This window comes from Budorcas taxicolor, chromosome 8, assembly GCF_023091745.1.
Source record: "Budorcas taxicolor isolate Tak-1 chromosome 8, Takin1.1, whole genome shotgun sequence".
NCBI lineage: Eukaryota > Metazoa > Chordata > Mammalia > Artiodactyla > Bovidae > Budorcas > Budorcas taxicolor.
This window is the reverse complement of record NC_068917.1, coordinates 77,761,084-77,788,083: the sequence shown is the minus strand read 5'-3', so window position 1 is coordinate 77,788,083 and position 27,000 is coordinate 77,761,084. Positions and strand designations below refer to the sequence as shown.

Here is a 27,000-nt window from a genome sequence, read left to right as displayed (position 1 = left end):
GGAGGATGGGTCATTTAAGATCCTGAAATCTGGCGAGAATTTGGACTTACTGCAGCACTCCAGGCACCTCCCAAAACAGGAATGAGGCCCCTGGGTTTTTTTTTTTTTTTTTTTTGGCTGCACAGGATCTTAGTTCTCTGACCAGGGACTATATCAAGGGCTGTGGTAGTGAAAGCTCTGAGTGCTAACCACTGGACTACCAGGGAACTCCCAACCCCTGTTTTTAATGTTAATAATTATTAATTTATTATTAATAATTCCCTCATACTGTTAATAATACCTTTGGCAGTTAACAAAGTACTCAAGGCAATTAACTCAATTATTACTCACAAAAGCCTCATGAAGTAACCATGATTTTACTAGTAAGGAAATAGAAGTTGAGAGGTGTGAGTAGGCTACTTAGAGTTATTAGATGCAGACCCCGGGCCCAAGCCTGGATTTGCTCCTTACTCTTTCCTCTACACCAGGGGTCCTCAACCTCTGGGATCCAATGCTTGATGATCTGGAGTTGCTTTACTAATAATAAAAATAAAGGGCACAATAAATGGTGATGCAGTGGTAAAGAATCCACCTGCCAAGGCAGGAGATGCTAGAGACTCGGGTTCAAATCCTGGTGTGGAAGAGCCCCTGGAGTAGGAGGAAATGGCAACCCATTCCAGTATTCTTTGCCTGGAAAATTCCATAGACAGAGGAGCCTGTTGGGCTACAGTTCATGGGGTTGCAAAGAGTCAGACACGACTGAGTACACATGCACAATAAACATAATGCACTTGAGTCATCCTGAAACCACCCCACCCCAGCACCCCAGCCCCCATGGGAGAACTGTCTTCCACCAAACCAACCCCTGGTGTCAAAAAGGCTGAGGATCAACCACAGCACCACAATGCTGCCAGTTAAATTTGATTTCTGTAGTTTTTAAGAGGAATTGACATTAAAATTATATTAAACTTGGTTTCTGTAGTGGAGGTTTCAAGCTGAGGTAATATTTTTAAAATAATATCCTTTTGAAAAATATTTATTGAGTATAAATAAATGTCCTATACATTAAATATCAAGAAATATTCATTATTGATTACCAGTCAGCTGTAATACTGAACAAACCACAGAATCAAAATATCCACCCATGGTACAGTAGTGATAATTCCATTCCAATACTGGACACAGTAATGATATACTCACAAGACAGAACAAAACTCACCTAAAAAGGCCATCACTATAACCAACCTATAACACCACAAGAGAAAACGGTTTTGAATCATAATATGGACAGTCCCACCATTCTCATCTTTGCCATCGATTTATCAGGTCAGTTTGAGATTGTGGAGATATGCTGTCACAGAACTTAAAAGATTTCCATTTCCTTGGTTTTATTTCAAAATTATTATTATTAAGGAATTAAGATGGACATATCCAATGATAATTTTAAGTTAGTCTTTCATAACAGAAAAGGAATAAAAATTTAGTATCAAGAAAGCCTCCTCCAAGCAATGAGTCTCTTATAGGAAAAAAAAAAAAGCAAAATAATTAACTTTTCCTCCAAGGAAAGGAAAGAAACCTAAATCTGTTATGGCAAACTTGGAAAGATAAATATTCCCCAGTCCCAGAATACGCATTTATTTTACACGATATACTTGAATGATGAAAGTCTACGAAGCAGGGATCTGTGGCAATCCAAATTCATCCACCAGGACTCCATCCTGTGAAAAGAAAGAACTGTTCAGTGTCACTACTTTCCAACTGACTTAAAAAAAAAAAAACTGATTTCAGACATTTAGTGGTCAAAATTTATTTCTAAGTGGTTAATCAATGAAAACAAAAATCTCACTGAGAAGATGAGAACAACCTTTTTTTCAAGAGAGGTAAAGTAGCAAGTGATAAACCAGGAAAAGAAATGAAAGGGATCAAAAGGGATGACTCTGCAGAGTAAGGGAAGAGAGAGAGAGAGAGAAACTTTAGAGTAAACCTTGAAAGGGGAGAGGGGGCTGCGAGTATCCAGGAGTTAAGGAGTGTCGAGTGAAGGCTGCGGAGTGAGCACTCGCCTCCAGATTCCCACTTTCACTCTGGTCCCTAAAGTGAACCAATACCTTTTGTAGCCTCACCAATCCTCGAAGGAGTGGTGCCCTAGGACAGGAGTCACTGCCATATCATACTTTTACTACAGACTTCTGGGCAGTGACTGGGCATCCCTGGTAGCTCAGACAGAATCGGCCTGCAATGCAGGAGACCCAGGTTTGACCCCGGGTCAGGAAGATCCTCTGGAGAAGGGAATGGCAACCCAACTCCAGTATTCTTGCCTGGAGAATCCCATGGACAGAGGAGTCTGGTGGGCCATAGTCCATGGGGTCGCAAAGAGTCAAACATGACTGAGCGACTAAGCATGCACTCACAGGCAGTGACTATCAATTCAGAAATCACAGCTCAACAGCACATTTAAATCAGTAATCTGTGATCTTCTAAACATGGAAATAACATACATGCTTCAGGAACCTGTTACCAGGGATTTAAAAAGATGAGCTATGGTAGTGTTAATAAAAATGATTTCAGGAATGCTGAGAAAAAACAACCTATGCACTGGCACCTTCAAGTGGTCAGAGTGGTGTGGATGGCATGGGCAGAAGAAAAAGATTAAGACAACTCCAGGCTCAAGGAGGAACGGGGGGTAAAGTAGGGGAAGACTAACCACAGTCCAACATAGAAAACTGGGCTTTAAAGGATTCCCAAAATAATGACAGTCTTTCCTTGTTCTTAATACCTTTTAGATTCCCAGGCTGATGATTAAGCATAAAGTCTTTACCATTCTGCACAGAAAATATGAACAGAAAAAGCTTTCACCTTGTTCTTCGTGTCAGTGGGAACACCTTCTGGAATTGCGGGCGCAGCTGCTGCTTCATCCAAATAAGAACTGTCTTCATCAGCCAGAAGCTCATCGCCCAGTGCATCCAACTCTAAGTTAAAACAGTCAACATTTCAAAAAAATGTAAGCAAAAAAATTGGAGGCTAGGGATGACTTCCCTGGTGGCCCAGTGGTTAAGAATTCGTCTGCCAATGCAGAGGATGCGGGTTTGATCCCTGGTCTCAGAACTAAGAGTCCACACGCCACAGGGCAACTAAGCCAATGCACCACAACCACTGAGCCCACGTGGCTGGCAATGAGAAGCCCCCACAATGAGAAGCCCGTGCACCACAACCAGAGTAGCTCCTGTTCACTACAATGAGAAAGCCTGTGCTCAGCAATAAAGAGCCTGTGCACTGCAATGAAGACCCAGTGCAGCCAAAAATACATTTCTTTAATTAAAAAAATAAATAAGAAAAAGAAAAAAAGAAAATTGGCAGTTAATGGTAAGAAAGTCAGCCAAATTATTTGAAATAAGATGAAAATTTAAAAACAAAGAAGGGATTATTAATTTCTATTTTCAAAATAAAAGATGGCTATTTCAAGGAAGCTAGGGTGGTAAAAAAGTCCATGAAAAACAAAAATAAAACAACTATTTCCCACAGGTTTATAAGGCCCTAATATTCATGAGAAGACTGTAGAGTTATTAGTAGGCCAATTCAAATTAGAAAATCCTGACAATAACAAATGTAAAAAATTCTTTTCCATTTACTGATGAACTTGAAAACAGCCAGTGAGAGAAGGCATGAGATTGTTGTAAAGGGAGTGACCAGGCCATGAGATCAGGCTTTAAAACTAAGTCTATGACAAAGTCGGAAGTGACCAGGGGAATAGCAACAGCAGGCGGAAACTCATCAGAGGAAACCCAAGATGAGAAATAAGGAAACAGAAATAAACAGGATCAGGGGAGAGAAGGGGCAGGGGAGGTCTAGTCAAAACAAGAACACGGAGATTGGTAGTAATGGGACAGGGCAATCATCCAACAGAAAACCCAGTTACTCATGCTAGAAACTGACAAACATCTTTGACATCTCCCTCTATCTCCACATCCAATCAATCAATCAATCATTAGGTCCTGTCCATTCAACCTTCTAAAATTTCTTCAGTATGTCCACCTCTCCCTGTCTTTGCTGCCACCGCCTTAGTCTCAGGCACCATTATGTCTTAAATGGACTACAGCAACAGTTTCTAAACAACCCTCCATGAGGCCACTTCTTAACAACCCCTTCCATTTCATCTTGCTAACCTCTGCTAATCCTTCGGGTCCTATGCCTATCCCTGACTCCCAACTAGGTTGGATTCCTCTATGTTCCTATGGTACCCCATACTACTACTTTCCGTCAGTCTGTGCTCTTATAACTCATGCAGTTTCTTACTAGAAACTAGAAGAGAAGGTTTAGGAGTGCAGGGATGGTGTTTGTTTTCTTCAACGCTGAATCCCTAGCATCTAACACAGGGCCTGGCATATAGTAACTGGTGCACACTAAATATCAGTATCTGCCAACTACTGTTTCTTGATCGGCTTTACTGTTCGGAGGAAGAGGACTCAAGCAGGAAAATGAAGAGAAAAAAATCAAAAGGAAAATGGCAGGGAATGACAGTGTTTGGTTACCAAGCACCAGGTCAGTGGAGGCCTTTGCCCGGATGTTCCTTCAGAGCTTGTCCACCTCAGAGTTGGTGAGGTATGCCGGTCTGATGTGGCTGCCGCCCAAGCTCTGTGCCCAGAGCTTGTACCACAGACGAACTTCCAGGGAACCCTCACAGAAATTTTCTCTAATGCTTGGGAGAAAAAATCCCTGACAGTTGTTCCTTTCAGATGCTAGGCTACATATACGTTGCTTTTCCTATAACTTACCTGCTTCGAGGTCATCTTCATCTAATTCTGGGGTGCCGTAACTACGACTCAGTGCTTCTTGGATTTCATTTGCATCTTCCATCATATCCTCTAGCTGGTCTTGTAGATCCTACAAAAATATAGATGACAGGATTTTTATTCAATTCTTACCATTTTTCTCTAACTACCCGGTCTCTATTCTCTCCCCTGAATCTTAGAAACAAGCCATGGACCACGTAATCTTCCCCTATTTTTGGTGGTAAAAATGTAAACTTGAAAAATAAAGAACAGAATTACTAACCTTGCATTTGAATTTAAGATGCTTCGTGGAAAATCAAACTGCTATTGTAAGAAGAGATGCCCATCTCTCTCTTTACAGAAAGTTTGCTTGAAACAGGAAATCAAGCAACATCTACATTATCAAAAATCTTCAAGTTAAAAGAAAAGAAGGTAACTGAGACAAGCAAATTATGCTTCTCGAGTCAGCCAAAAACTGACTGCAGTGTGGAGGGTAAGGAAGCAGTAGCAGAAACAACTGGATAGTGCAACAAGTTGTGCTGGGCCCACCCTACGTGGCGAAACAGAAGTGGGCCAGGATAGGCTTGATATCTGAGACAAGGATGGTGAGAAAAATGGACTGAGGGCATAAATCATCTGGGAATAATCTGTCTGTACTTAACTAGGAAACTACTAAAGGGCCGCTGCTAAGTCACTCAGTAGTGTCCGATTCTGTGCAACCCCATGGACTGCAGCCTTCCAGGCTCCTCCGTCCCTAGGATTCTCCAGGCAAGAACACTGGAGTGGGTTGCCATTTCCTTCTCCAATGCATGAAAATGAAAAGTGAAAGTGAAGTCACTCAGTCGTGTCCGACCCTCAGCGACCCCATGGACTGCAGCCTTCCAGGCTCCTCTGTCCATGGGATTTTCCAGGCAAGAGTACTGGAGTGGGGTGCCATTGCCTTCTCCAACTAAAGGGCCACCAAGAATGTAAAACCCATTTGAGAAGTGGTCCAACGTAATAAAGGGCAATTAGTACAATGGTAAGAAGAGCAGACTGTGGTTAAACATAACCAAGCTAAAGTTTTACTCAATATTCAAAAGTTTTATTTAATATTCAATAAAAAGTAATGTCTCTTAGGCTTAATTTGCTCATCTATAAAATAAGGTTATTAATAGTCATTCTTCACAGGTAATGATTTATTGTAATAACATGTCATAATATGTGTCAAACACTAAACACTTCATATTATATATTGTCTCTTATGTTTAGGATGTGCAGAACAATCTTTTCATATGCTGAAAATTCCACACAGAGGGGAATGACTCTGGCAGAGGTTCTAAATCAACATTGCTTATTCTTCAGAATTTCCAGAGCAATGTGAAACATTTTTAAAACTCCTTCTTCACCCCCAAATTAGAGGTTTGTTTTTCCATATAAGGGATAGAAAATAAAAGGGAGGAAAATACTTTTTTAAAAAGAAAATGCTTTCTGTTTCCAAGTACCAAACTACCACACTGCATATATTTTAACAGTCTGCTACACAGAGAAGCACTGGCTGAAACAATAATTAAGAGGGTGAAAATAACACAACTAATCAAGTTGAACTTATTTTAGACTTTTACATATCAAGATAAGTCACCCAAAATTTCAGAGTGATCTGAAATTTTTTTATATCTAATAGGATCTTATAATCCTATTAGAAAGAGTAGGATTTCTAGCAAGACTCCAGGATAGGCACAGGAAAAAAATCATCACGAAGAATTAGCAGGTTCAATTCTGCAAAAACAAAAGCAATACAAAACAAATACAAGCACTAGACTGGACCACAGAAATTGGGAAATAAAAAAGAAATAGGAGAACACACATGTAGAGGCAAAGTTTTAAAATGAGCACTGCTGCTGCTGCTGCTGCTGCTAGGTCACTTCAGTCATGTCCGACTCTGTGCGACCCCATAGGTGGCAGCCCACCAGGGTCCTCCATCCCTGGGATTCTCCAGGCAAGAATACTGGAGTGGGTTGCCATTTCCTTCTCCAAAATGAGCACTAAAAAACAATAAAAATGCTTTTCAAGTGAAATATTTTAGGAAAACAAATGGGATTCAAATTATCCAGCCCAGTCAAAAACACACACCCATACACATCAAAAAAGTTAAGAAAGAAACGGGCTCTCCACGTATTATGCAAGCAAGTCTATTAGGGCAGGGGTCCCCAACCCTCAGGCTACAGACTAGTACTGGTCCATGGCCTGTTAGGAACTGGGCCTCACAGTAGGTGAGCTGTGAGTAAGTGACGTTTCATCTGTATTTTTAGTTGTTCCCCATCACTCACTTTATTGCCTGAGCTCCACCTCCTGTCAGATCAGTGGCAGCAGCATTAGATTCTCATAGGAGCATGAATCCTACTGTGAACCGTGCATGCAAGGGATCTAGGTTGCACGCTCCTTATGACAATCTAATGCCTGATGATCTGAGGTAGAGCTAAGGTGGCGATGCTAGGGCTGGCGAGTGGCTTCAAATACAGAGTATCATTAGCAGAGAAGTTTGACTGCACGGAGACCATAATAAATCAATTGCTTGCAGACTCATATCAAAACCCTCAGATGGGACCATCTAGTTGCAGAAAACAAGCTCAGGGCTCCCATGGATTCTGCATTATGGTGAGCTGTATAATTATTTCATCATAAATCACAATGTAATAATAATAGAAATAAAGTGCACAATAAATGTCATGTGCTTGTATCATCCTGAAACCACTGCCCACCATCCAGTCCGTGGAAAAACTGTCTTCCACAAAACCAGTCCCTGGTGCCAAAAAGGTTGGGGACTGCTGTATTAGGGGATAGGAGAAGGAAAATCAGGTGGTGAGACAGCCAGACAACCACAAGTGAAAGACGAAGAAACATAGAGAAAACCAGAAATACCAAAATTTCTGTTTTGTTCATTAAACAGCACTAATTAAAACACAAGGAACCCTGAAAGTAGAAAATAAAATTCAGTTCATTGTGTTTGATTATCAAATAATATGATACAAATAAGGCAAGCATACTCAGAACATTTTTCTCAGTGAATCTCTATCACTAAGCCTGAATTCTTGGAAGCAGAAACTGGTGGTGGATTAGAGAGGGTCCCAGCAGTATAAGGAGGGGTGCTGGAAAACAGCAAGATGGGAAGAACACCTTCACTTACTGAAGACTGGAACTATCAGGGAACACCGTGCAGAATCAGTAAGATGCTGGAGACACACTAAGAACTCAACTAACAAACCCTGATTAAATGGGGCAGAACCGCTTTATGGCACTGAATAGCCTCTCCTTCATTTGTTCACCAATTATTAAATAAACTGAAGGCCAGGTACTGTTTGGGGCACTTGGGAATAGTGAACAAAACTGAGTCCCTGCCCTCTTAGAAAGAGACATTCTACTTAGTGTTTAGGGAGAAAGACCACTATTGTATGTGCAGAGACGCCTTCTCCTCTGACCATCACCACTCCCTCTGCTAATCCTGTCTGCCAAATAGGCTGCTCAACTGACAGAGTTAAGAGATGCTGAGCTCCTAGGGCTGACCACCCCAGCTAAAACATGATCTCAAAAAAGAAATGCTAATTTTCGGGACATTATTAAAAACCTCAAGAGATGGTGGGGGAGGTGATCAAGAGGCACAAACTACTATGTATAAAATAAATAAGCTATCAGGATATACTGCACAACACAGGGAACACAGTCAATATTTTATAATAACTATAAATGAAATATAACCTTAAAAAAGAAGATGACTAAGTTCTGGGGATCTAAAGTACAGCTATATTTAATAATACTTGAAAGTTGCTAGGAGAGTAAACCTTAAATAGTCTCATCACAAAAGTAATAGTAATTATGTGAGGTAATTTTACAGTGGTAACCATTTCACTATATATTTCAAATCACCCCACTGTACACATTCAACTTACACTATATTCTATAGCAAGTGTATCTCAATAAAACTTGGGGTGGGGGTGGGCAGGGAATCTAGAGAGAATTACTAGAAAAGGGAACCAATTCTATACCAGGAACCATGCTAAACACTTTATATATATTATCAATATATATATTGTCCCAAGTGTTACTTGGGGACAATCCTGGGAGATGAGCAGCAACATCACTACTTTATAATTGAGGCAACAAGACTAAAGATCATTAAATGAGTTAGTAGTAAAAGGAAACAGGGCGTTTATTATGTGCCAGTCATTGTGCATTTAGATACACCAGCTCATTTATTTCACCCTCATAATGACTAGAGAATCCTGTGGACAGAGGAGCCTGGTGGGCTGCTGTCCATAGGGTCGCATAGAGTCGGACACGAGTGAAGAGACTTAGCATGCATGCATACATTGGAGAAGGGAATGGCAACCCACTCCAGTATTCTTGCCTGGAGAATCCCAGGGACGGAGGACCCTCGTGGGCTGCCTGCCACCTATGGGGTCGCACAGAGTTGGACATGACTGAAGTGACCTAGCAGCAGCAGCATAATAACTGCATGTGGTATTAGGATCCTTAGGTTAACAGTGAGGACCTCTGATGCTCTTTCCCAAAGTTACTCCATTAGTAAACGGGAGGCCCAAGATTCCATCCCTCTCCTGGGCTCTTCCCATCACATACACATTCATTTGGATGCTTTGAGAAACCAGTGTACATTCCTACAGAAACCAGCACACATCTCACCTCAATCTGGTCAATTTTCACTTGCTTGTATGCTTTCTTCATTTCCTTTACTCCCAATTTCATAGCATCAACCTAAAAAAAGGAAAGAGAACATACCATTTCTTAAGAAGCCATGATGGTTAAACTGTCTTTTAAAAACTATAGGAAAAAGAGCACAGGAGTACAAAAATAAAATGAAACCATGGGAAAAAGTGCTTTGGGAGTACCGTGGTCTTGGTGTCCTTCAATGACTGGATGGTGTAGTTGGCCTGCTCCATATTAAATGACTGTTGGGCGAGATTGTCCCGCTGTTGCTCGTACCTTTTCAGAGTCAAATGAAAATGGTAATGTGAAGCAGATAGAACTCTTAAGGAAGAAAGTATCTTTAATGCTAGATAAAAGAACCTTCTTAAAGACAACAACAAACCCTAACAAACATACAGAAAAAATGAGAAAAACAACTTAATCCATCTTAAACAAATATCATTTGACGTTCCTCCAATCTTCTTCCTTGGAATGTACTGTAACTGTAACACTGTTTTCCACTTAACATTATTACTGCTGTTTTCTACATTGCTAAGAAGTCTTAATATATGTTTTTATGTTTTAGATTATTTTCAATGCTAAATTCTCAGAAGTAGAATTCTTAGGGGGAAGGAGCAAGACTACATGTAAGGTTCTTCGTATATAAGGTGAAATTTTTTCCAGTAGACCGAACTGTTTGAGGACTGGTATTTTATTAATCTTGTATCCATAAATAGGTAATTTATCTAAAATTAATATATTGTTTGGCACTCCAACTATTTTTTTAAATGAAGTTTTACATGAACTGATAATACTGTCTCAAAGACTTACCTCACAATAATCTTTATACAGTCTTTGAAAACCATCTAACCATTCAACCAGAAGAAAAATGGTCAATGATGTAGGCAAATGGTGGTGGAATATTATCACACCATTAAAAAAATATGTTTCCAAAAACACAAAAATACTTGTGCTACAACACTAAGTAGAAAAGGATAACTGATATAATACATATCATTTTTTTCTTCTAAAAGATTATATGCACATATGCCATATATGCACAAGCAGAGAAAGAAATTGTAAGAAATTAGGGTTTTACAGGTGGTTATTCCTGGCAATAGGAATCTTGGTGAATTTTCTCTTCTACTCATGTTTATGTACTTGCCAAATTTCCACAATGAACATGTATTCTTTTATTAAAAAAAAAAAAGCTACTTAAAAATTGCAATGCTGGACTTCCCTGGTGGCCCAGTGGATAAGAATCCACCTGCCAATGCAGGGGACTTGGGTTTAAACTCTGATCCAGGAAGATCCCACATGCTGTGGAGCAGCTAAGCCCATGCATCACAAGTACTGAGCCACTCTCTAGAACCTGTGAGCTGAAACTACTGAGTCTTCATGCCTAGAGCCTGTGCTCCACAACAAGAGAAGCCACTGCAATGAGAAGCCCACGCGCTGCACAGAAAAGAAGCCCCCACTCTCCGCAACTAGAGAAAGCCCACACAAAGTAACAAAGACCTTTCTGGTGTTTGTCTTATTATTTATTTTTGGTGCAGCCAAAAATAAATAAATTTTAGTTTTTAAATAAAAATTTTTAAATTAAAAAATTGCGATGCTACCAATTTAGGAGGTAACAGTTTTACTACACACTCTCATTGCTCTAGGCATCATAATTTTCTAACTCTGTCTAATCTGAAAGGAGTAAGAGGGTATCTGATGTTTTATACCAAGTCATTTTGTAAACAAGAATAGAGATACCAACAATCTTTCTGCTCTTTATCAGCTGATTCCACCTGACCCCTGCACTCCTGCAGAAGGTCTCATCAGCTGGAGAGCCCACAAGGTTAAGAACCAAAGATAATGCTGGATTTCTGCTCAAACACTGGGACATAGTCACCTAAAACAAATTAAGGACTGCTAAATCTTCTGAAGGGAGGGAACAAATATTTAAGTTTCCCAATTTTACAGGCAAACAAATGAAATTTTAAAAGGCACATCCTAATTACATAAATGGGAGAGTCAAACTCTACAGATCTGGGAAGTCTATACAGAAGTCACTAGACATACATGGCTACTTAAATTGTTAAAATTAAATAAAACTGGACCTTAAGTTCCTTAGTCATTACTAGCCACGTTTCAAGTGCTCAATAGGCACACGTGGCTAACTGCTATTGTACTGACAAGCACAGACAGAAAACATCTCCTATCACAGCAAAAAGTTCTATTTAAATGGACAGTGGCGCAACAGATGTTGCTGAACATGCAGGGGGAGAAATTCTAGTTAACTGTGTAAATGAAATTTGCAGTTAACTGAAGAATGCTTATAAAGTGGTGCATACGTGCTAAGTCGCTTCAGCTGTGTCCAACTCTTTGCAACCTTATGGACTACAGCCTGCCAGGCTCCTCTGTACCTGGGATCCTCCAGACAAGGATACCGCAGTGAGTTGCTGTGCCCTCCTCCAGGGGATCTTCCCAACCCAGGGATCGAACCCCCATCTCTTATGTCTACCTCTCTGGCAGGTGGGTCCTTTACTATCGTGCCACTTGGGAAGCCCTTATAAAACAGTATGAAAATCTAAAGGAATGGAAGACCATTTCCCTTTTGGTTAAACCTGTTAGAGGAAAGGAGATTATACTTATGTAACTTACATCCGCTTTTGCTTTAAAACCCGCAAGGCTTTCTGCTTGACCATATTCTAGGAAGAAAAATAGATTTTAATGAAAGGAAGCAGAAAATATACAAATGGTAAAAGAAACCTCCCATATCCTCAAACTCACATACCTACTTCCTCTCATCTTCAAAGCAATAGCCATGGTGGCTCCCGGACGGTTTACCTCCCAAGCGGGCTCTAAGCTCTAGCCCATCTCAGTCTCTTCATCACACATCTCAGTACATTTCCTTTTCTGGGGCATATTATTTCTACTCCAAGAGGGCCAGTTTTGTATATTCAGGTGCCTTAGAGAGATTCCAAATTTGGACAGTCTGCTCTCCACTCAAACTCACCATGCCCAATCTCTTCAACCTGCTATCACCTTGAAAATGACTAACAACGGCCCCACCAGTCTCTCAGTTCTCTAGGCTGAACACTGTCACACCAACCCTACCTTTCCTCTCTCTGTTGTCTCCTCATGCACTGTCATCGTGTTAGACTTTCAGAACTCACTTTCAAATTGATTCCTCTCATGTCATTCTCGTGACTACCACCACGGTTTAGGCTTTCATCTCCTCAAGTCTAGGTGGGCTGTCCTGCCTCTGGTCACTCTTCACTCCATGCCATCCAGCTACGATGGCAGAGAAAATCCTCTGGTCACTTCGCTTTCTATACTGTTTCATAAATCACTTTGTCTCCTCCAATGAAGACAGAAAAGCAGGTATTATTACTTCACAGATGATAATAATACCTAACATTTACTGACTCCTTCTATGTACTAGACATAGTGCTATGAATTACCTTGACATAGGTCGCATGAATTACCTTGTTTAATCTCATGCTATAAAGTAGATATTATCATTTCACAGATTGGAAAACTGAGGTTCAGTGATGCTAAGTAACTTGCTCTCACTTAAATGCCTAATAAGTTACAGAGATGGGGTGGGAGAAAAAAGGCAGCTCAAATCCATGCACATACATACACCACTCTATGTTTCTTCCTTAACAGAAGAGGAAAATAAGGAATTAAGTGACTTTATAAAGGTCACAGCTAGTAGGTAGTGATGGTATTAACAGAACACTAGTACTTTTCCCCAACATTCTATTCCTTAACCAGTCTATTATATTTACCTAACCTGACCAGCCAAGCAACTCATTAGTCTGAGCAGGCCCAGCCTGTCCTGTCCAGATTGCCACCTTCTCAGTAGAATATGCTAATTCCCAGATACATGTTTCTGGATGTGTGATCAACATCTCTCCACCAGGTCAAGGCCCAGTTTTCCTCTCATATCCCGCTGCAAACTCTCCTCCCTGAAGGATACAACATCACATGTGTTTTCGCTTTACTAGACTGTGAGCATCTCTTCTATATTTCTCACCAGCCCTTACCACAGGCCCTACCTCCACAGGTACTCAAATCAAGGTGTCACAACTTTTGCAGGAGCTGTCTACCTTACCTTTGCAGGTCCCTCCCTCATCTTCTTGATCTGATCCTTATACTTCACTAGTTCAGCATCCAGCCGAGAAATCTTCTTGTCAATGGATTCTGCTCTGCTGTCCACCTTCAGCGGAAAAACATCAAAGGCAGTGGAAGTTATTGCAATACATTGACATGAAAAGTGGTAGGAGAGGAATGAATAGAGGAAGAAAGGAAAAACAAAGAGCATATGGTGAAGGTTGAAAACAGCAATTCCTAATTGTGGGGAGGCGGGATTCTCCGAAATCCTGGGGGGCGGGGTTTAAACTGTATTCCACCCCCCTAGATTCTAATATTCCAGGGGCGTCTTCAAGTGTTTGAGCAGAAAAAGAATTTGAGAATCACTCGACTGAGTCGAAATTTCCCAAGAATTGGAGACTAGGCCAGCAGAGGGCTCAATTAGAAAGTGTGTGAAATGAGCTACTGCCCAGTGGACCTCGGCTAGGGCTGTAGAGCTAACGCCATTCACTTGGATAGAAGGTGGTGGCCTAATGACAGGGGCTAGAGTTCTGAATTTTGTGTAACAGATCCAGGATTGGGTTACAGATATACTGAGCTAGGATATCAAGCCGAGATTCCTGACGTCGGAGAAGGATGAGGGACGGAAGAGGAGGGAGGAGTAGGGCTGGATGAGGTGGTAAGGGTGTCTAGGCCGAGTGGACGCGGCACTGAGCACCAGAGGGGGTGGGGCGCAAGTAGGGTTAAACAATGATGGGTTAGGGGTCCCTGGTTTGTGGCGTCAGCAATGACTTGGGTAACAGGAACGAAAGTGGGGTGGAGAGAGCTAAGCTGTAATGGGCCCGGGAGCCAGGAGTCGACGCCGAAGTCGGGGGTGGACGGGTTAAGGGGTGTCAGGGTTCCTGAGCCTAGTTAGCAAGTCTAAGTGCCCACCGTGCCAATGCAGTCAGTCAAGCTGGGCGGCGGAGCCTTGGGTTTCGCTTTCCCGAAGAATCGGTTCATCTTGGACAGCCGCTAAGAAAACCTAAACACTGTAGCAAAACCAGAAACGGAAGCAGAGTCACCTCCCTCTCCGACTTGACTTCCGGCCCCCCATGCGCAAGCGCAATGTGCCTATTGGCGTTTCCCGATCCTTTTTCCGGATTTTCAGCCTGATCTTCCGGGGAAGGGGAGCTCCGGGAAGTTGGAGGTGAGGGACAGAGTCAGCAGGGGGCGTGGCTCCGGTGGCGGGCGTGGGCGTGGCCCCAGATAAGCCAGGCGGGGCCTCGGCTGAGTGGGTGGGGTAGGGGGCGGCTTCAGAGGGATAGAGCCCGGCTGCAGCGGGGCTGCTCCGAGGGGCGGAGCCGGTACGCCCGGGAGGGGCGGGGAAGTAGCCGAACTGGGGTGGAGGGCCCCACGCTAGCTACCATCGCTGGGCGGGCGACAAGCGCGGGTCTGGCGGAGCGCGGGGGCGCGCGAAGACCGCGAGGCGACCGGGAGCGGCTGGGTCCCCGGCGGCGCGCGCCTCGGCCGGGCCGGGAGCCGCGCCAGTCGGTGCCCCCAGCCGAGCGAGGTCCGCCTCCCTCCCAGAAATCAGCCGTCCGGAGCGTGACCAGGGGGCATGCCGGATCCACCAGAGGCGCCGCCGCCTGCGCTCGCAGGCCGCGGGTGAAAAAGAAAGCACGGCCTCGCTCGGCCCGGAGCGAAGAGGTGGCCCGGAGCGAAGAGGTGGCCCCGAGCGAAGAGGTGGTCCTGAGCGAAGAGGTGTCCCGGAGCGAAGAGGTGTCCCGGAGCGAAGAGGTGGCCCTGAGCGAAGAGGTGGCCCGGAGCGAAGAGGTGGCCGGGAGCGAGGAAATGGCGGCAGCCGGGCTCAGCGTGACCGTCACCCACAGTGAGCGTGGGCTGCCGGGTGGGCTCCGTGCTGGGCCGCGAAAGTCCGGCGGGGTCTCTGGGTTTGGTCGCGTGCCCTCCCGAAGTGTGTGTCCTTGTCTTTGGAGTCCAGAAGAGTGGGATCTTGTGGGACCGCCTTTTTCTTTTTTTTACTGGTCTGTCAACACACCTTTCCACGTGGCAGGTGTATTTTGTCTCAGGCCATTTGTTAGATCCTTGATGCCTCACGTCGTGGTCCTAGTTGTATGTCTTAGGGTATGCCTGCACAGTTGTTGTGGGCCTTTGTGCCTGGCTTGTATTTAGCCATGTTGTCTATGACTGCTGTGTATCTGGACACCTACTTGTGTGCAGGAGTGAAAACTCATGTGTGCTGTTTGAGTGAGGCATGGGTTCCAGCGTACACTCTGGGCACCCTTGGGGTCTGTCTACTGTTGGAGTTGACACAGAACTAGGCAAAGACGGTTCTCCAGGGAGCTGAGTACATAAGGTTTCCTCAGAACCAACTAGGGGAGACCCCAGGGCCTCAAGAATCTGGAGACCAGGATTCTGCACATTTGGGTGACCTTGGGATGTCTCCTTTCTAGGCATCTGGTTTCTTCTATGCAAAATAGAGTTGGTAACACCTGTCCTGCCGACTTCATGGCTGTTAAGTAGGCTTAAGGCTTGGCGTGATGCACTGGACACAGGCTACACCCTTGCTGTCCACATATCCAGAAAAGAATTGGCACCTCTGCTCCAAAAAGAAATTTCTGCTGTTTGAGTTTTTCCACTCATTTGTTTATTTATTGGCCACACTAGGTCTTCGTTGCTTTGCTCGGGCTTTTTCTAGTTGCAGCGTGCAGGGGCTACTCTTCCTTGAGATGTGCGGGCTTCTCACTGGGGTGGCTCTAGGCATGTGGGCATCAGTAGTTGTGGCACATGGGCTTAGTTGCTCCATGGCATGTGGAATCATCCAGGACTGGGGATTGGACCTGTGTCCCCTGCCTTGGCAGGCAGATTCTTATCCATAGCACCACCGGGGAAGTCCCCCTCATTTATTTTCTGGGCACCAACCGTATGTGTCCAGGTGTGCCCAGTGGGAGAGACCTGGAAGAAAAGCAGTTCCTTTCCCATTATAGCAAAGGAGATAGAAACAGTTCCTCGCCCAGTACAACACAGAAGATAGGACAGTCAGGTCAGAGGAGGCAGATGGCTTTAAAGAAAAGCACAGAATTTGAAATCAGATAGATCTGAGGTTAAGTTTTGATTGTAGAGATGGGTCCCACTAGGCAAGTCTTAACTGGACTGATCTCACATTTTGCTTATTTGTGAAATGGGGAATAATAGGTAATACTAGCTTCATGGGTACTTCATGGGGTTGTTCTGAGGATTAATTAAGGTTATGCATAAAATAAGCCTGCTGCTGCTGCTACTGCTAAATCCTTTCAGTCATGTCTGACTCTGTGCGACCCCATAGACAGCAGCCCACCAGGCTCCTCTGTCCCTGAGGTTCTCCAGGTAAGAATACTGGAGTGGGTTGCCATTCCCTTCTCCAATGCATGCGTGCACGCTAAGTTGTTTCAGTTGTGTCTGAATCTGTGCGACCCTATAGACAACAGCCCACTAGGTTCGTCCGTCCACAGGATTCTCTAGGCAAGAATACTGGAGTGGGTTGCCATTTCCTTCTCCAAAATAAGTCTAGTCAGCCCCTTACACATGTTAAATGCTTAAAATGTTAGCTGATATCACTGATATAATTAGTTCCTGTAACAATTCCCAAGGAGACAAAAATCCTTGAGCAGGTCTTAAAGGCTGGGAAAATGAAGTGTCAGCCTCTGTTTATTGGTTTGTGTTTTCTTGAACACTTTTCTCTCTTCCCAGGCAATGAGAAGCATGATCTTCAAGTTACCCCACAAGAAGGCAATAGTGAGCCAATTGTCCAAGACCTGGCCCAGGTTGTTGAAGAGGCTACAGGGGTTCCGCTGCCTTTTCAGAAACTCATATTTAAGGGTAAGCCTTTCTCTTCCAGCTCTGAGCCTATTTAAAACTATTTAACCTTACCTAACAGTAAGGTTAGGTTTTCAATCAAGGACAGTTCTTATTTGCTTGTTAATTCTGTCATTCCTTCAACAAATATTTGTTGAGTACCTACTATGTAGTGGACACTTGCAAACACATGCACAGGTATTAGAGTTGAAGTCGCATGAGGGTGGCGGAAACCTCACCATTTTTGATGAGGCACACGGGCAGTCTTCCCTGGCTAAGTTAGATCCTCTTCCCAGTGTGTGTTCTTGTGGCACTCCCTCCACTTCTGCACAGCTTGTATTGAAACTACTATTAAATAATTGTTTCCATAGTCACCAAACATCCAGTTTCTCTGGTACAATACATGAGGGCAGAGATACTTCTGTGTTTTCAGTGCTTGGCCTAGTTCTGACACAGAGAAGGTACTGAACAGACTAGTTTAAAGGACCTGGATGTAGCAGGCCCAGTGGAATATGGTGATTTCTGCCAGGACACACCTACTCCCATCCCCATTCTCTGGTCTTCTCATTCCCATGAGAACCCATTATTTTGTATCTGATGAAGCTAAATTCATCCAATTTGGTGCCAATCATAAAGAATTTAGTGATGGGAAGCATTTACTTTTATGCTTCATATTGTAACTCCTTCTTTTTTCTTTTTAAAAGCATTTCATTTTACAATTATAAAGGCAATAGAAATTCATGTTTCTAAATAGAGGAAAACACAAGAAAGAAAATGTTCTCCTGGATAAAACCCCTCATAACAATTCAGTATATTTCTGTCCAGCCTTTGTTTGTTTGTCCTGGCATCCTGAAGTGTGGGTTCTCATTTGTGGCTTTTTTTTTGTTTCTGTAGTGGATAAAACTGGATCATTTCTTGTGATCTTCTTATAACACTTGGTCATCAGCACATATTGTGGCATTGAAGTTTCCTGAAAAATGAGCTTTAGTGCCTACAAAGTCTTCCGTGGTTATGATGTATAGTAATCAGTCCCCTATTCCTGAGTTTTTTACTTTCCAGTTTCTCACTGTTATGAATAATAATGATTGTGTAATAGTTATTGTTCAGGCACATGTCCAGTTATTTGTTAGGATCAATATCTGAAGTGAAGTTATTGGGTCAAGAAACCTTCTAAAAATGTTACACCAACTCATCCTCTTCTCAATAGTGAACATACTATTTCCTATACCCTTGCTGAGTCTATTTTCACTGTTGTACAAGTTACATTTGACATATCTGTCTTCTTTTTTCAGGAAAATCTCTGAAGGAAATGGAGATGCCATTGTCAGCACTTGGAATACAAAATGGTTGCCGGGTTATGTTAATTGGGAAAAAGGTAGATTGTGTTTTCTACCAGAAATACCTCAGAGCCAAATGACTAAGGTGTTATACATGAGTGTCTGTTTAGAAGGCCAAACTGGGGACTCAGATTTGGCACTGGTGTAGTAGTGCTTGCCACACAAATGTAGTTACTGTTTGTTTAGTGGAGTTACCAGTTTTATTCTCATTTCCTTCAGCTTCTGTTCTTTAGGGTTTTCACCCTGGGAATTAGGAGTGGTTGTATTTCCTCAATTATGTGGGTTTTGTGCTGGTGGTGGAATTTCAGTCTGGATAAAATGGTGTCTGAAGCAGTCGCTGCTCACTTGGAGAGGAATTTGCAAGAGACTGTCAAACCTGTAAATTTTAAAAATAAGTACTCTGGAAATTTCAGGAACCCTCTCTTCCTTTAACCATTCTTTTTGCTAAAATCTCCCGTGAGGTTAAATCCTCTTTGGCTGGAAAGAAAGGTTCAGACTAGAAATGAGGGAGAAAGAGTCAGTTGGTGACAAAAAGGGTTGAGGACAGTAGACCCTGGGGCCAGCAATACATTGTGACACAGTGGAGTTGTTGGTCAAATGAAGTTCTCTTACTTCAAGCTGGGTGTGGCTGATTCAAGAGTGGAGAGAGGGCAGAGGTTAGTAATGTGGAGGCAAGGAAAGTCTAGTGCAGACTTGGAACTGCCAGGAGACTGGCACTCAGGATTTGGTCACCAAGGGGAGACAGTGGGAACAATGGGAGACAGTGTAAAAGCAGAAAGCTGCTAGCTACCAATGAAGTTGAAAGAAGGGGAAATAGTCTAGATTTTTTGCTCAAGGGTCAGGAAGAACGGTGATGGAAAAAGGAGCACAACCCAAGGGTTGAGTTTGAAGAAACTTTTAGCACCCTTAGCTGGAGTTGTCCTGGGGTGTGAGAAGCCAAATCCCATTCAGGTCTCAGCTTTACCTCTTTGGGCTGTGTGACCCTAGGTTATTTTACAGTTAACTCAATTTCATCATTGGATTGTGGTAAGGCTTAAATAATAATGCAGGTAGAGTGCTTAGGATGATGCCAGGCATAAAGGGGATGCTCAATGAAAGTATGCATCGTCATCATGGTCATATTGAATGAGAGAGCTCAGGAATTCCATTTAAGGAAAGGATAAAATTCCGCCTGTCTCACCTTTCTGGACTCCTCACATGCTAGGCGTTCACTATAATTAGTTAACACTCTGGGCTTCAGTCTGGAGGCAGTTGGTGGTCAGCCCCAGGCTAAGGTCAGATCTGGCTCATGGATCAGCTTTGTTCTCTGAACCCAAGCCATCAGGCTCTCTCACCAGAACATGTACCTGGTACCTTCTATCTCGTCTAGTGTCTTTGTAGATAGAAAACGTTAGTGTATAATCCTCCAGCTTGCTTTCCAAGAAGCAGCAAGTTTAAGATGATGTTTTCCTAGGGGAGTGGTTTGGCCACTTATGGTCAGATTTTTTTTTTTTCTGACAGAAGCTACTATTTTGGTGATTATTCACTTATTTTTATTCTTAACATTTTAGAACAGTCCAGAGGAAGAAGCTGAACTAAAGAAGCTGAAAGATTTGGAGAAATCTGTGGAGAAGATAGCTAACCAGCTGGAAGAACTGAATAAAGACCTTGCTGGAATCCAGCAGGTAACTCTCCTGGTAGACTTGACTTTCTGCCTTCTGTAAGAATTCTCTAGAGACACAAATGTGTGGTTTTGAGGGCAAACTTTGTTTTCAGCCCCCGCTGGGTTCAGACCCTGACTTCCCATTCTGTAACTGGGCAAGTTTGCCTTTGTCTCAAGTTCTTCTGTAAAAAAGGGAGTGATGATGGTAACTCCCTCTTGGGCTGTTGTGAGGATTCAATTACATAGTTTAAGGCTGACACATTCTAAGTGCTTTGTAAGCACATTATTGTTATTTACAGACCCCAGCCAGCATCCATTTGTGTTCCTATGAGAACACCTGCCATGCTAGGATAATGTGTTGTCTTAAATAGAATAAATAGCTTCTCTCAGTCTAGTCAGTTATAATGTATTTGGCAAGGCAAAGAATACTGATTCATAGAATGTCCAAGTTGAGCATGATATTGGCGAGGGGTCATCCTATTCAATTCCTTATAGTACTGAAACCAAATTAGAATTACTTATGGCCTCAAACCATGTATTTATTTTTGATCTCTTCATTTTATAACATTAATGGATGTATGATTGTGTTTTAATTACTAAGGTACTGCATAATGATTGTACACAATTTTTAAGAAGACGTGTGGGCACCAATATGAAAAATAATAATTACCTTTAAGACCTCCAACTCAAAGATAACCATTACTAAAACCTGGAATCTGTTTTTTTTAATCTTAAAAAAATTGGTATAATGTTAGGTATACTTTGTAAATAGTTCTTTCTTTGGTTTAAGGAATTGAACACTTTCCCATGTCATTAGAAATGATCATACTTAGTATACCTGAAACTAACACAGTATTAAAAATCAACTATACTTCAATAAAGAAAAAATGTCTTGACTGGAGAAAAAAAAAGATCATCCTTTTCAAAACTTGTATAATATTGCATCACATGAGTGGATCATGGTTTACCTAACCAATTATTTATTATTTATCACCTAATGTTATTTAACATTATGCATAATGCTTCTTTGAATGTCCTTGGGCTTAAATCTTTTTTGGCCATTTCTCATTTTTTGGTAGAGTAAATTCTTTCAGTTGGAATCAGTAGCTTATTTTATTACTTGTTGTGAAATCTGCATCTGTAGCTTTTGACTTTGATGAAAACATCCTCAGAGATCCCTGCTGTCCACCTGTTGTCACCAGCTAACTGATCATTAGGCTAAGTAACAGGAATAAACAGATAATTTAATAAAAACAATTAAATAAGTGCTGCCATTTGTTAGCAGTATGTTTGTGTCAGGACTCGTATTAAAGGTCTTATATTTCCCTTTATCCTCATGGTAACCCTCTGGGATGTGTGTGTCATGGTCTCCATTTTATTTTTTTTGTTTGTTTTTTTCTTTTTGCCTTTGTTTATTTGGCTGCTTGTTTATTTGGGTCTTAGTTGCCTCACGCAGGATCCTCATTGTATCATGTGGGATCTATCATTGGGGCGCATGGACTCTCTAATTGGAGTGCAAAGGCTCAGTAGTTACAGCACGTGGGCTTTGTTGCCCAGCAGCATGTGGGATCTTAGTTCCCTGACCAGGAATTGAATCCTCGTCCCCTGCATTGCAAGGCGGATTCTTTTTCATATATACATATACATTTCTTTTTATGTACTTATTTTTGTCTGTGCTGGGTCTTCATTCCTGTGTGGGCTTTTGTCTAGTTGGGCGTGTGGAGGCGGCTCTCTAGCTGCGGTACTTGGGCTTCTCATTGCAGTGGCTTCTCTTGCTGCAGAGCACAGGCTCTAGGGAGTGCAGGCTTCAGTAGCTGTGGCTCCCGAGCTCCAGAGCACAGTCTCAGTAGTTGTGGCATGTGGGCTTCATTGCTCCCCGGCATGTGGGATCTTCTGGGATCAGGGATCAAACCTGTGTCTCCTGCATTGGCAGGTGGATTCTTTACCACTGAGCCAATAGGGAAGCCCAAGGTGGATTCTTTTTTTCTTTTCTCCCCCAAGGCAGATTCTTAACCATTGGACCGCCAGGGAAGTCATCCATTGTATTATTTTATTTATTTAATTTGGCCAGCCTGCTCAGCATGTAGGATCTTATTCCCCAATGTGGGATGGAAGCCGTGCCCCCTGCACAGAAGCATGGAATCTTAACTACTGGACTGCCAAGGAAAAGCCTTGATCTCCATTTAAAAAATGAGGACAGCAAGGCACGGATAGGTTAAGGGACTTGCTCAAGCTCACCAGCCAGTACACAGCAGTCAGAATTGAAGCCCAGGCCTATCAAACTCTAAACCCTGTGCTCTTAATATCTGCCTCTTGTGTACAGGTATTCACTGGTGACTGGGGGCTTTAGCAGAGCCAGGCCTCTGGAGGCATTTGTGGCCCCAGTAGGCCACGTGAGATAGAGGGCCCTGCAGCCTATTATAGTGCTTGAGGAGGCCCAGGGCTGGCTTTTCTGTTTTCCCAAGAGGTGGAGTTGTGGGCCTGCAATTTGGCCCAGCCTGTTGGGGAACGTGGACTCAGGGTGTGGCTGCTTCATCAGTGCCTGGCTTGGAGTTTTCTGTCAGCCTCAAAGAAACACTTGGAATAATGCATCATTCCTCCACAGGGTTTTCTGGCCAAGGATTTGCAAGCTGAAGCTCTCTGCAAACTCGATAGGAGAGTAAAAGCCACGATCGAGCAGTTTATGAAGATCTTGGAGGAGATTGACACACTAGTAAGTAAATACTCAGCTGAGAAGAGCTAGTTTCCTTTGATGGCTTTTTAATCAGTTTCACTTTCTCTGTATCACACTCATTGCCTGAGGGTACTGGGCACCTATTGAGCAGTGTACCGGACACTGCTAGGTCTTTGGTGAATATGCAGAAAGAGAAGACAGTTCCTGATTTCCCCTACCTCACTGACATGGGGCTTTCGTCATTTTTATTTATGTGTAATAGTAGCATCTAAGGGGGCTTCCCAAGTGGTGCAGTGGTAAAGAATCTGCCTGCCAATGCAGGAGACAAGTTTTCTAGGAAACAGCAAGCCATGCCAGTATTCTTACCTGGAAAATCCCATGGACTGAGGAGCCTGGTAGACTGCAATCCATGGGGTTGCGCACAAAGAGCCGGGCATGACTGAGCACACACGTACAGTAGCATCTAATCCTCACAAAGCAGGGACCGAAGTGATCCATGGTCTCAGGGTCAGAGAAGTACAGAGTGTCACTTTCCTGACACTCTTGTGTCTGACATTCCACTGGGCCCATTACCTGTACAGAAGACAGTCAGACCCAGCTCTTGGGAGGCTAGGAATAGGAATCATTGATGTTTCCTATTAGGTTTCCTATAAGGTTAGGAATCATTGATGCCATGTTCCCTTTGAGAGATCATGTCTCTCCCCTGATACCTCATTCTTAGGGTGAACTATTCTGCTTGGGATGCTTGAGGGGAGGTGGTATAGGGGGTGGTAAAGAAGAGCAGAAAAGCACTATGCTTTTCATGCCACAGTGAGCTCGTGGCCCAGCCAGGACACAGTATCCATGCACAGAAAACGATGGAAGGACAAAGTCCATGCTATAGGTCTATGGTCCAGACCTCGAGAGCTAAGGAGTGTTTATGGAGTGAGAGCCATGGAAAGGGATGTGTAGGACAGAGATCCAGGGAAGTGACTCCTGAAAATGCCTTTCATCCACATTGGTGACCTGTGGCCAGCTTGGTGTGCTATGGGTGTTTCTGACGTGTTCCTATGTCATTTTCACTTACTCGGACTATTTATATGTCAACTTATTCTTCCATAGATTCTGCCAGAAAATTTCAAAGACAGTAGAATGAAAAGGAAGGGTTTGGTGAAAAGGATTCAGGTGAGTTGTGTGGTAGGGCATCACAAAGTGTCGTGCATCAGTGCATGTATCTCTTCAAAGTAGGGCTCTGTGTGGTGGGGGCTCTCTTCAGTTGTTACTTCTCAGTATGAACCCAGAACACAAGAGCTCCTTTCATGTCCCTGTAATTGAATTTGGATTAACCTGATCGGTAAAGAAGTTTGCTGGGGAGCAGACAGGGCAGTTCTAGGAGGTGCCATTCCTGTGGAACAGGGTCCCCTGAAATCATGCTGTTTCAGTGGCAGGGCTTCCTCTCCTCAGTGCCCTTTGGAGGTCGTTAACCGAGAGCACTGTCACTTCCCTCTCCTGCATCTGGGGCCTGGGCTGTCTCCATCCCCACACACCCGTTTAGCTTGAGTCAGTCACCCAGGGGTTCCCCAGAGTGGCTTGGCAGAGACCCTCTTGTGGCCAAGGTTGGCATGGGTTGGCTGGCCTCCAGTGGCCCTAACTACTCTGCATGTGTCTTTCAGGCCTTCCTAGCTGAGTGTGACACAGTGGAGCAGAACATCTGCCAGGAGACAGAGCGACTGCAGTCCACAAACTTGGCCCTCGCTGACTGAGGTGAGGCGGAGAAGGCCGTGCTACGCTGAGGAACAGCCCCACCAGCTCTGCCATCTCTGGAATACCTGCCTTCCCCAGGACTGCTGGGGGCAATCGTCCCGTTGCCTTTTCCTTCTCTTACAACCCACCCTCAATGAACAAGTGTCGTCCGTACAATCTTTAGCCTCCTGTCAGCTTCTCGTTCTGTCTCTGTGGATCTGTGCTGTCCAACAGCCCACCTTGTCTGGAGAGTGCCCCCATGACCAAGTCTTCCCAGCTGTGGACCTTTGGGTGCTTTCTTTGGGCTGGTGAGAGCTCTTATGTATCCTGAGGTAGTTCTCAGTTTATCGGCCATTTTGGTCTTCAGATCCATGAGGGCTTTTTGTTCTTATGATCCCATAACCTGTCTGTGTAAACCAGAATCACCAGGAGCCCATGTCTGGTGAGGAAAGTCAGGAATGGGTCAGAACAGGTAGCCCGAGTGTCTCTCATGTGACCTGATTCTGAAACAGCTAGCTGGCTGTGGGTTCATGACCCTGTCCTCAGCTCCCAGTGACCCTGATCAGCCATAGGTCATGAGATCTCTGGTTCATTCCTGGAGTGGGGCCTGTGGTTGATATATGGACTGCCTTGCACCCAAGTACATCTCTAGAAGGTTAGAATCCAGAGTTGACTAAGTCTCTGCTTGCAACCAGGTCAGACCCTGGCTTACGTCGGGCAGTGAGGGGCCAGAGTGAATGCAGCAGGCCGGTAGTGAGGGCAGCCATAAACCTCTCAGGAGTTCCTTCAGAGGCGTTGTTACGAGCCATCCCCTTCTGAGATCTACATTTTCTTCAAGTTACTTTGAGGTTGTTTCTGTCTGTTTTGTGGTCCTTTCCCCCTTCATTTGTTATTTAAAAAATAAAGCAGTTTATATACACATCAGCAAGCAGAAGAGTGTTAAAACTTTTTTTTTTTGGACTTGCCATACTGCATGTGGGATCTTAGTTCCTGACCAGGGATCTAACCCATGCTCCAGCATGGAGTTGTAACCACTGCTCCACCAGGAAATCCCAGAAGAGTGTTTCAACTTTCTTTTGTTGATCAAGTATGAAAAACAGAAGCCTTCTGAGATTCTAGTCTAGAAGTCAGGAGTGGTCTGTGTACTTCAATGGCCTCCTAAATGGGTCAGCTGGTGTTACCCCCATTTTTTCACACAGTGCCCAGGAGAATAACTCCTAAAGGCCACTCTGAGGCCAGTCTTATCTGGCAGAGAGGGAGTCGGTGAAACCCCAGGAATTGAGGGCTGTGTGGATGGGGCCTAGGACAAAGTGGTGGCAAGTGGCCGAGGCTCAAGGTCCCATTGGCCCACCCCCAACTTTGACCAGAGTAGTTCAGCATTTACCTGTTTGTTTATAAGTAGTAGCTGTGTGGTCTTGGGCCACAGCAAGTTCCTGTGTGCCAGATACCATTCTAAGTTCTTCAGGTGTGTTAGTCATTTAATCCTCACACAGTCCAGGAGGTAGATAGATACTCCCCCTGTTTTAGAGATGAGCTTAGGTGATTTGCTCAGGATCATAGAATAAGTGACAAAGCCAGGACACAAACTAGGCGGCTTGATTCCAAGCCAATGTTCTTTACTGATTTTTGTCCCAACTGACATGGGGTTGCTCACACCTCATTTTCTCTTCTCTTTCTGTTTATCTCCTGGGTTGGTCTGTGTACTTCCTCTCTGGTCCTCTCTATTCATTCTCTATAGAGCAGCTGAGTGATCATGATCGTGATCTCATTAATGTCAGTCCTGTGCCTAAAAATCTCAGTGGCCCCCATTCTCTTAGGATAAAGGCCAAGGTCCTTGCCCTTTTCATCTTGACCCGCTCTCCTGTTACTCTGTGCCATCAGCCACTCTGGGCTAGTTCAGGTCCTCAGGTGCTCTGAGCCCTCTCTCGCCCTGGAGTCTTCGCACACGTTCTTGGATATTTCCCCACCATCCTTCCCCTACCCCTACCCCTGCCGCTGTCCTAGGCGACTGCTGTTTATCCTTCAGAATGTAAATCTCTCTTCCATAGAGAAACCTCACCTACTGATGTTTCTGATAGTCTGTCTGAGAATGTCAAGCCCCCAGGTGATGTCCTCTCACAGCTTGTGACTATTTAAACAGCATTTATCATGGTCTACGATGATTTATTTGTGGGATTATTTGATTAATATTTGCCTTTTAACTCTAGTTCCTTGGATTAAGGAACTTCTTTGTTTTGTTAACAGTGTATTTCAAGCACATTGTTAGGCTTATATTGCTGT

The 27,000-nt window shown here is 43.6% G+C and overlaps 2 protein-coding genes across 2 annotated transcripts; one reads left to right on the top strand and one right to left on the bottom strand.

Annotated features, from left to right (window-relative positions):
- Positions 1-1,012: 1,012 nt before the first annotated feature.
- Positions 1,013-14,603, bottom strand: CHMP5 (charged multivesicular body protein 5). The gene is made up of 8 exons (XM_052644614.1): positions 14,445-14,603; positions 13,534-13,638; positions 12,075-12,121; positions 9,629-9,722; positions 9,423-9,494; positions 4,749-4,857; positions 2,833-2,945; positions 1,013-1,697 (listed from the first exon to the last, which is right to left on the bottom strand). Exons 1-8 carry the CDS (start codon positions 14,511-14,513, stop codon positions 1,647-1,649), a joined length of 660 nt encoding a protein of 219 aa, XP_052500574.1. The 5' UTR covers positions 14,514-14,603; the 3' UTR covers positions 1,013-1,646.
- Positions 14,604-14,605: 2 nt separating this feature from the next.
- On the top strand, positions 14,606-26,852 carry BAG1 (BAG cochaperone 1). Its single transcript, XM_052644542.1, has 8 exons — positions 14,606-14,700; positions 14,819-15,381; positions 17,241-17,369; positions 18,638-18,720; positions 20,233-20,346; positions 22,930-23,037; positions 24,100-24,162; positions 24,651-26,852. The coding sequence occupies exons 1-8, from the start codon at positions 14,606-14,608 to the stop codon at positions 24,738-24,740; spliced, it is 1,245 nt and encodes a 414-aa protein (XP_052500502.1). The 3' UTR covers positions 24,741-26,852.
- Positions 26,853-27,000: the final 148 nt, after the last annotated feature.

Coding starts and splice junctions, on each gene's coding strand:
- CHMP5 (XM_052644614.1), bottom strand. CDS start 14,513: ATGAACCGATTCTTCGGGAAAGCGAAACCCAAGGCTCCGCCGCCCAGC. Junction 9,723..12,074: donor GTTTTAAAGCAAAAGCGGAT/GTAAGTTACATA, acceptor GACTCTGAAAAG/GTACGAGCAACAGCGGGACA. Junction 1,698..2,832: donor CCACTGACACGAAGAACAAG/GTGAAAGCTTTT, acceptor TTCTTTTCACAG/GATGGAGTCCTGGTGGATGA.
- BAG1 (XM_052644542.1), top strand. CDS start 14,606: ATGCGCAAGCGCAATGTGCCTATTGGCGTTTCCCGATCCTTTTTCCGG. Junction 20,347..22,929: donor ACCTTGCTGGAATCCAGCAG/GTAACTCTCCTG, acceptor ATTCCTCCACAG/GGTTTTCTGGCCAAGGATTT. Junction 24,163..24,650: donor GTTTGGTGAAAAGGATTCAG/GTGAGTTGTGTG, acceptor TGTGTCTTTCAG/GCCTTCCTAGCTGAGTGTGA.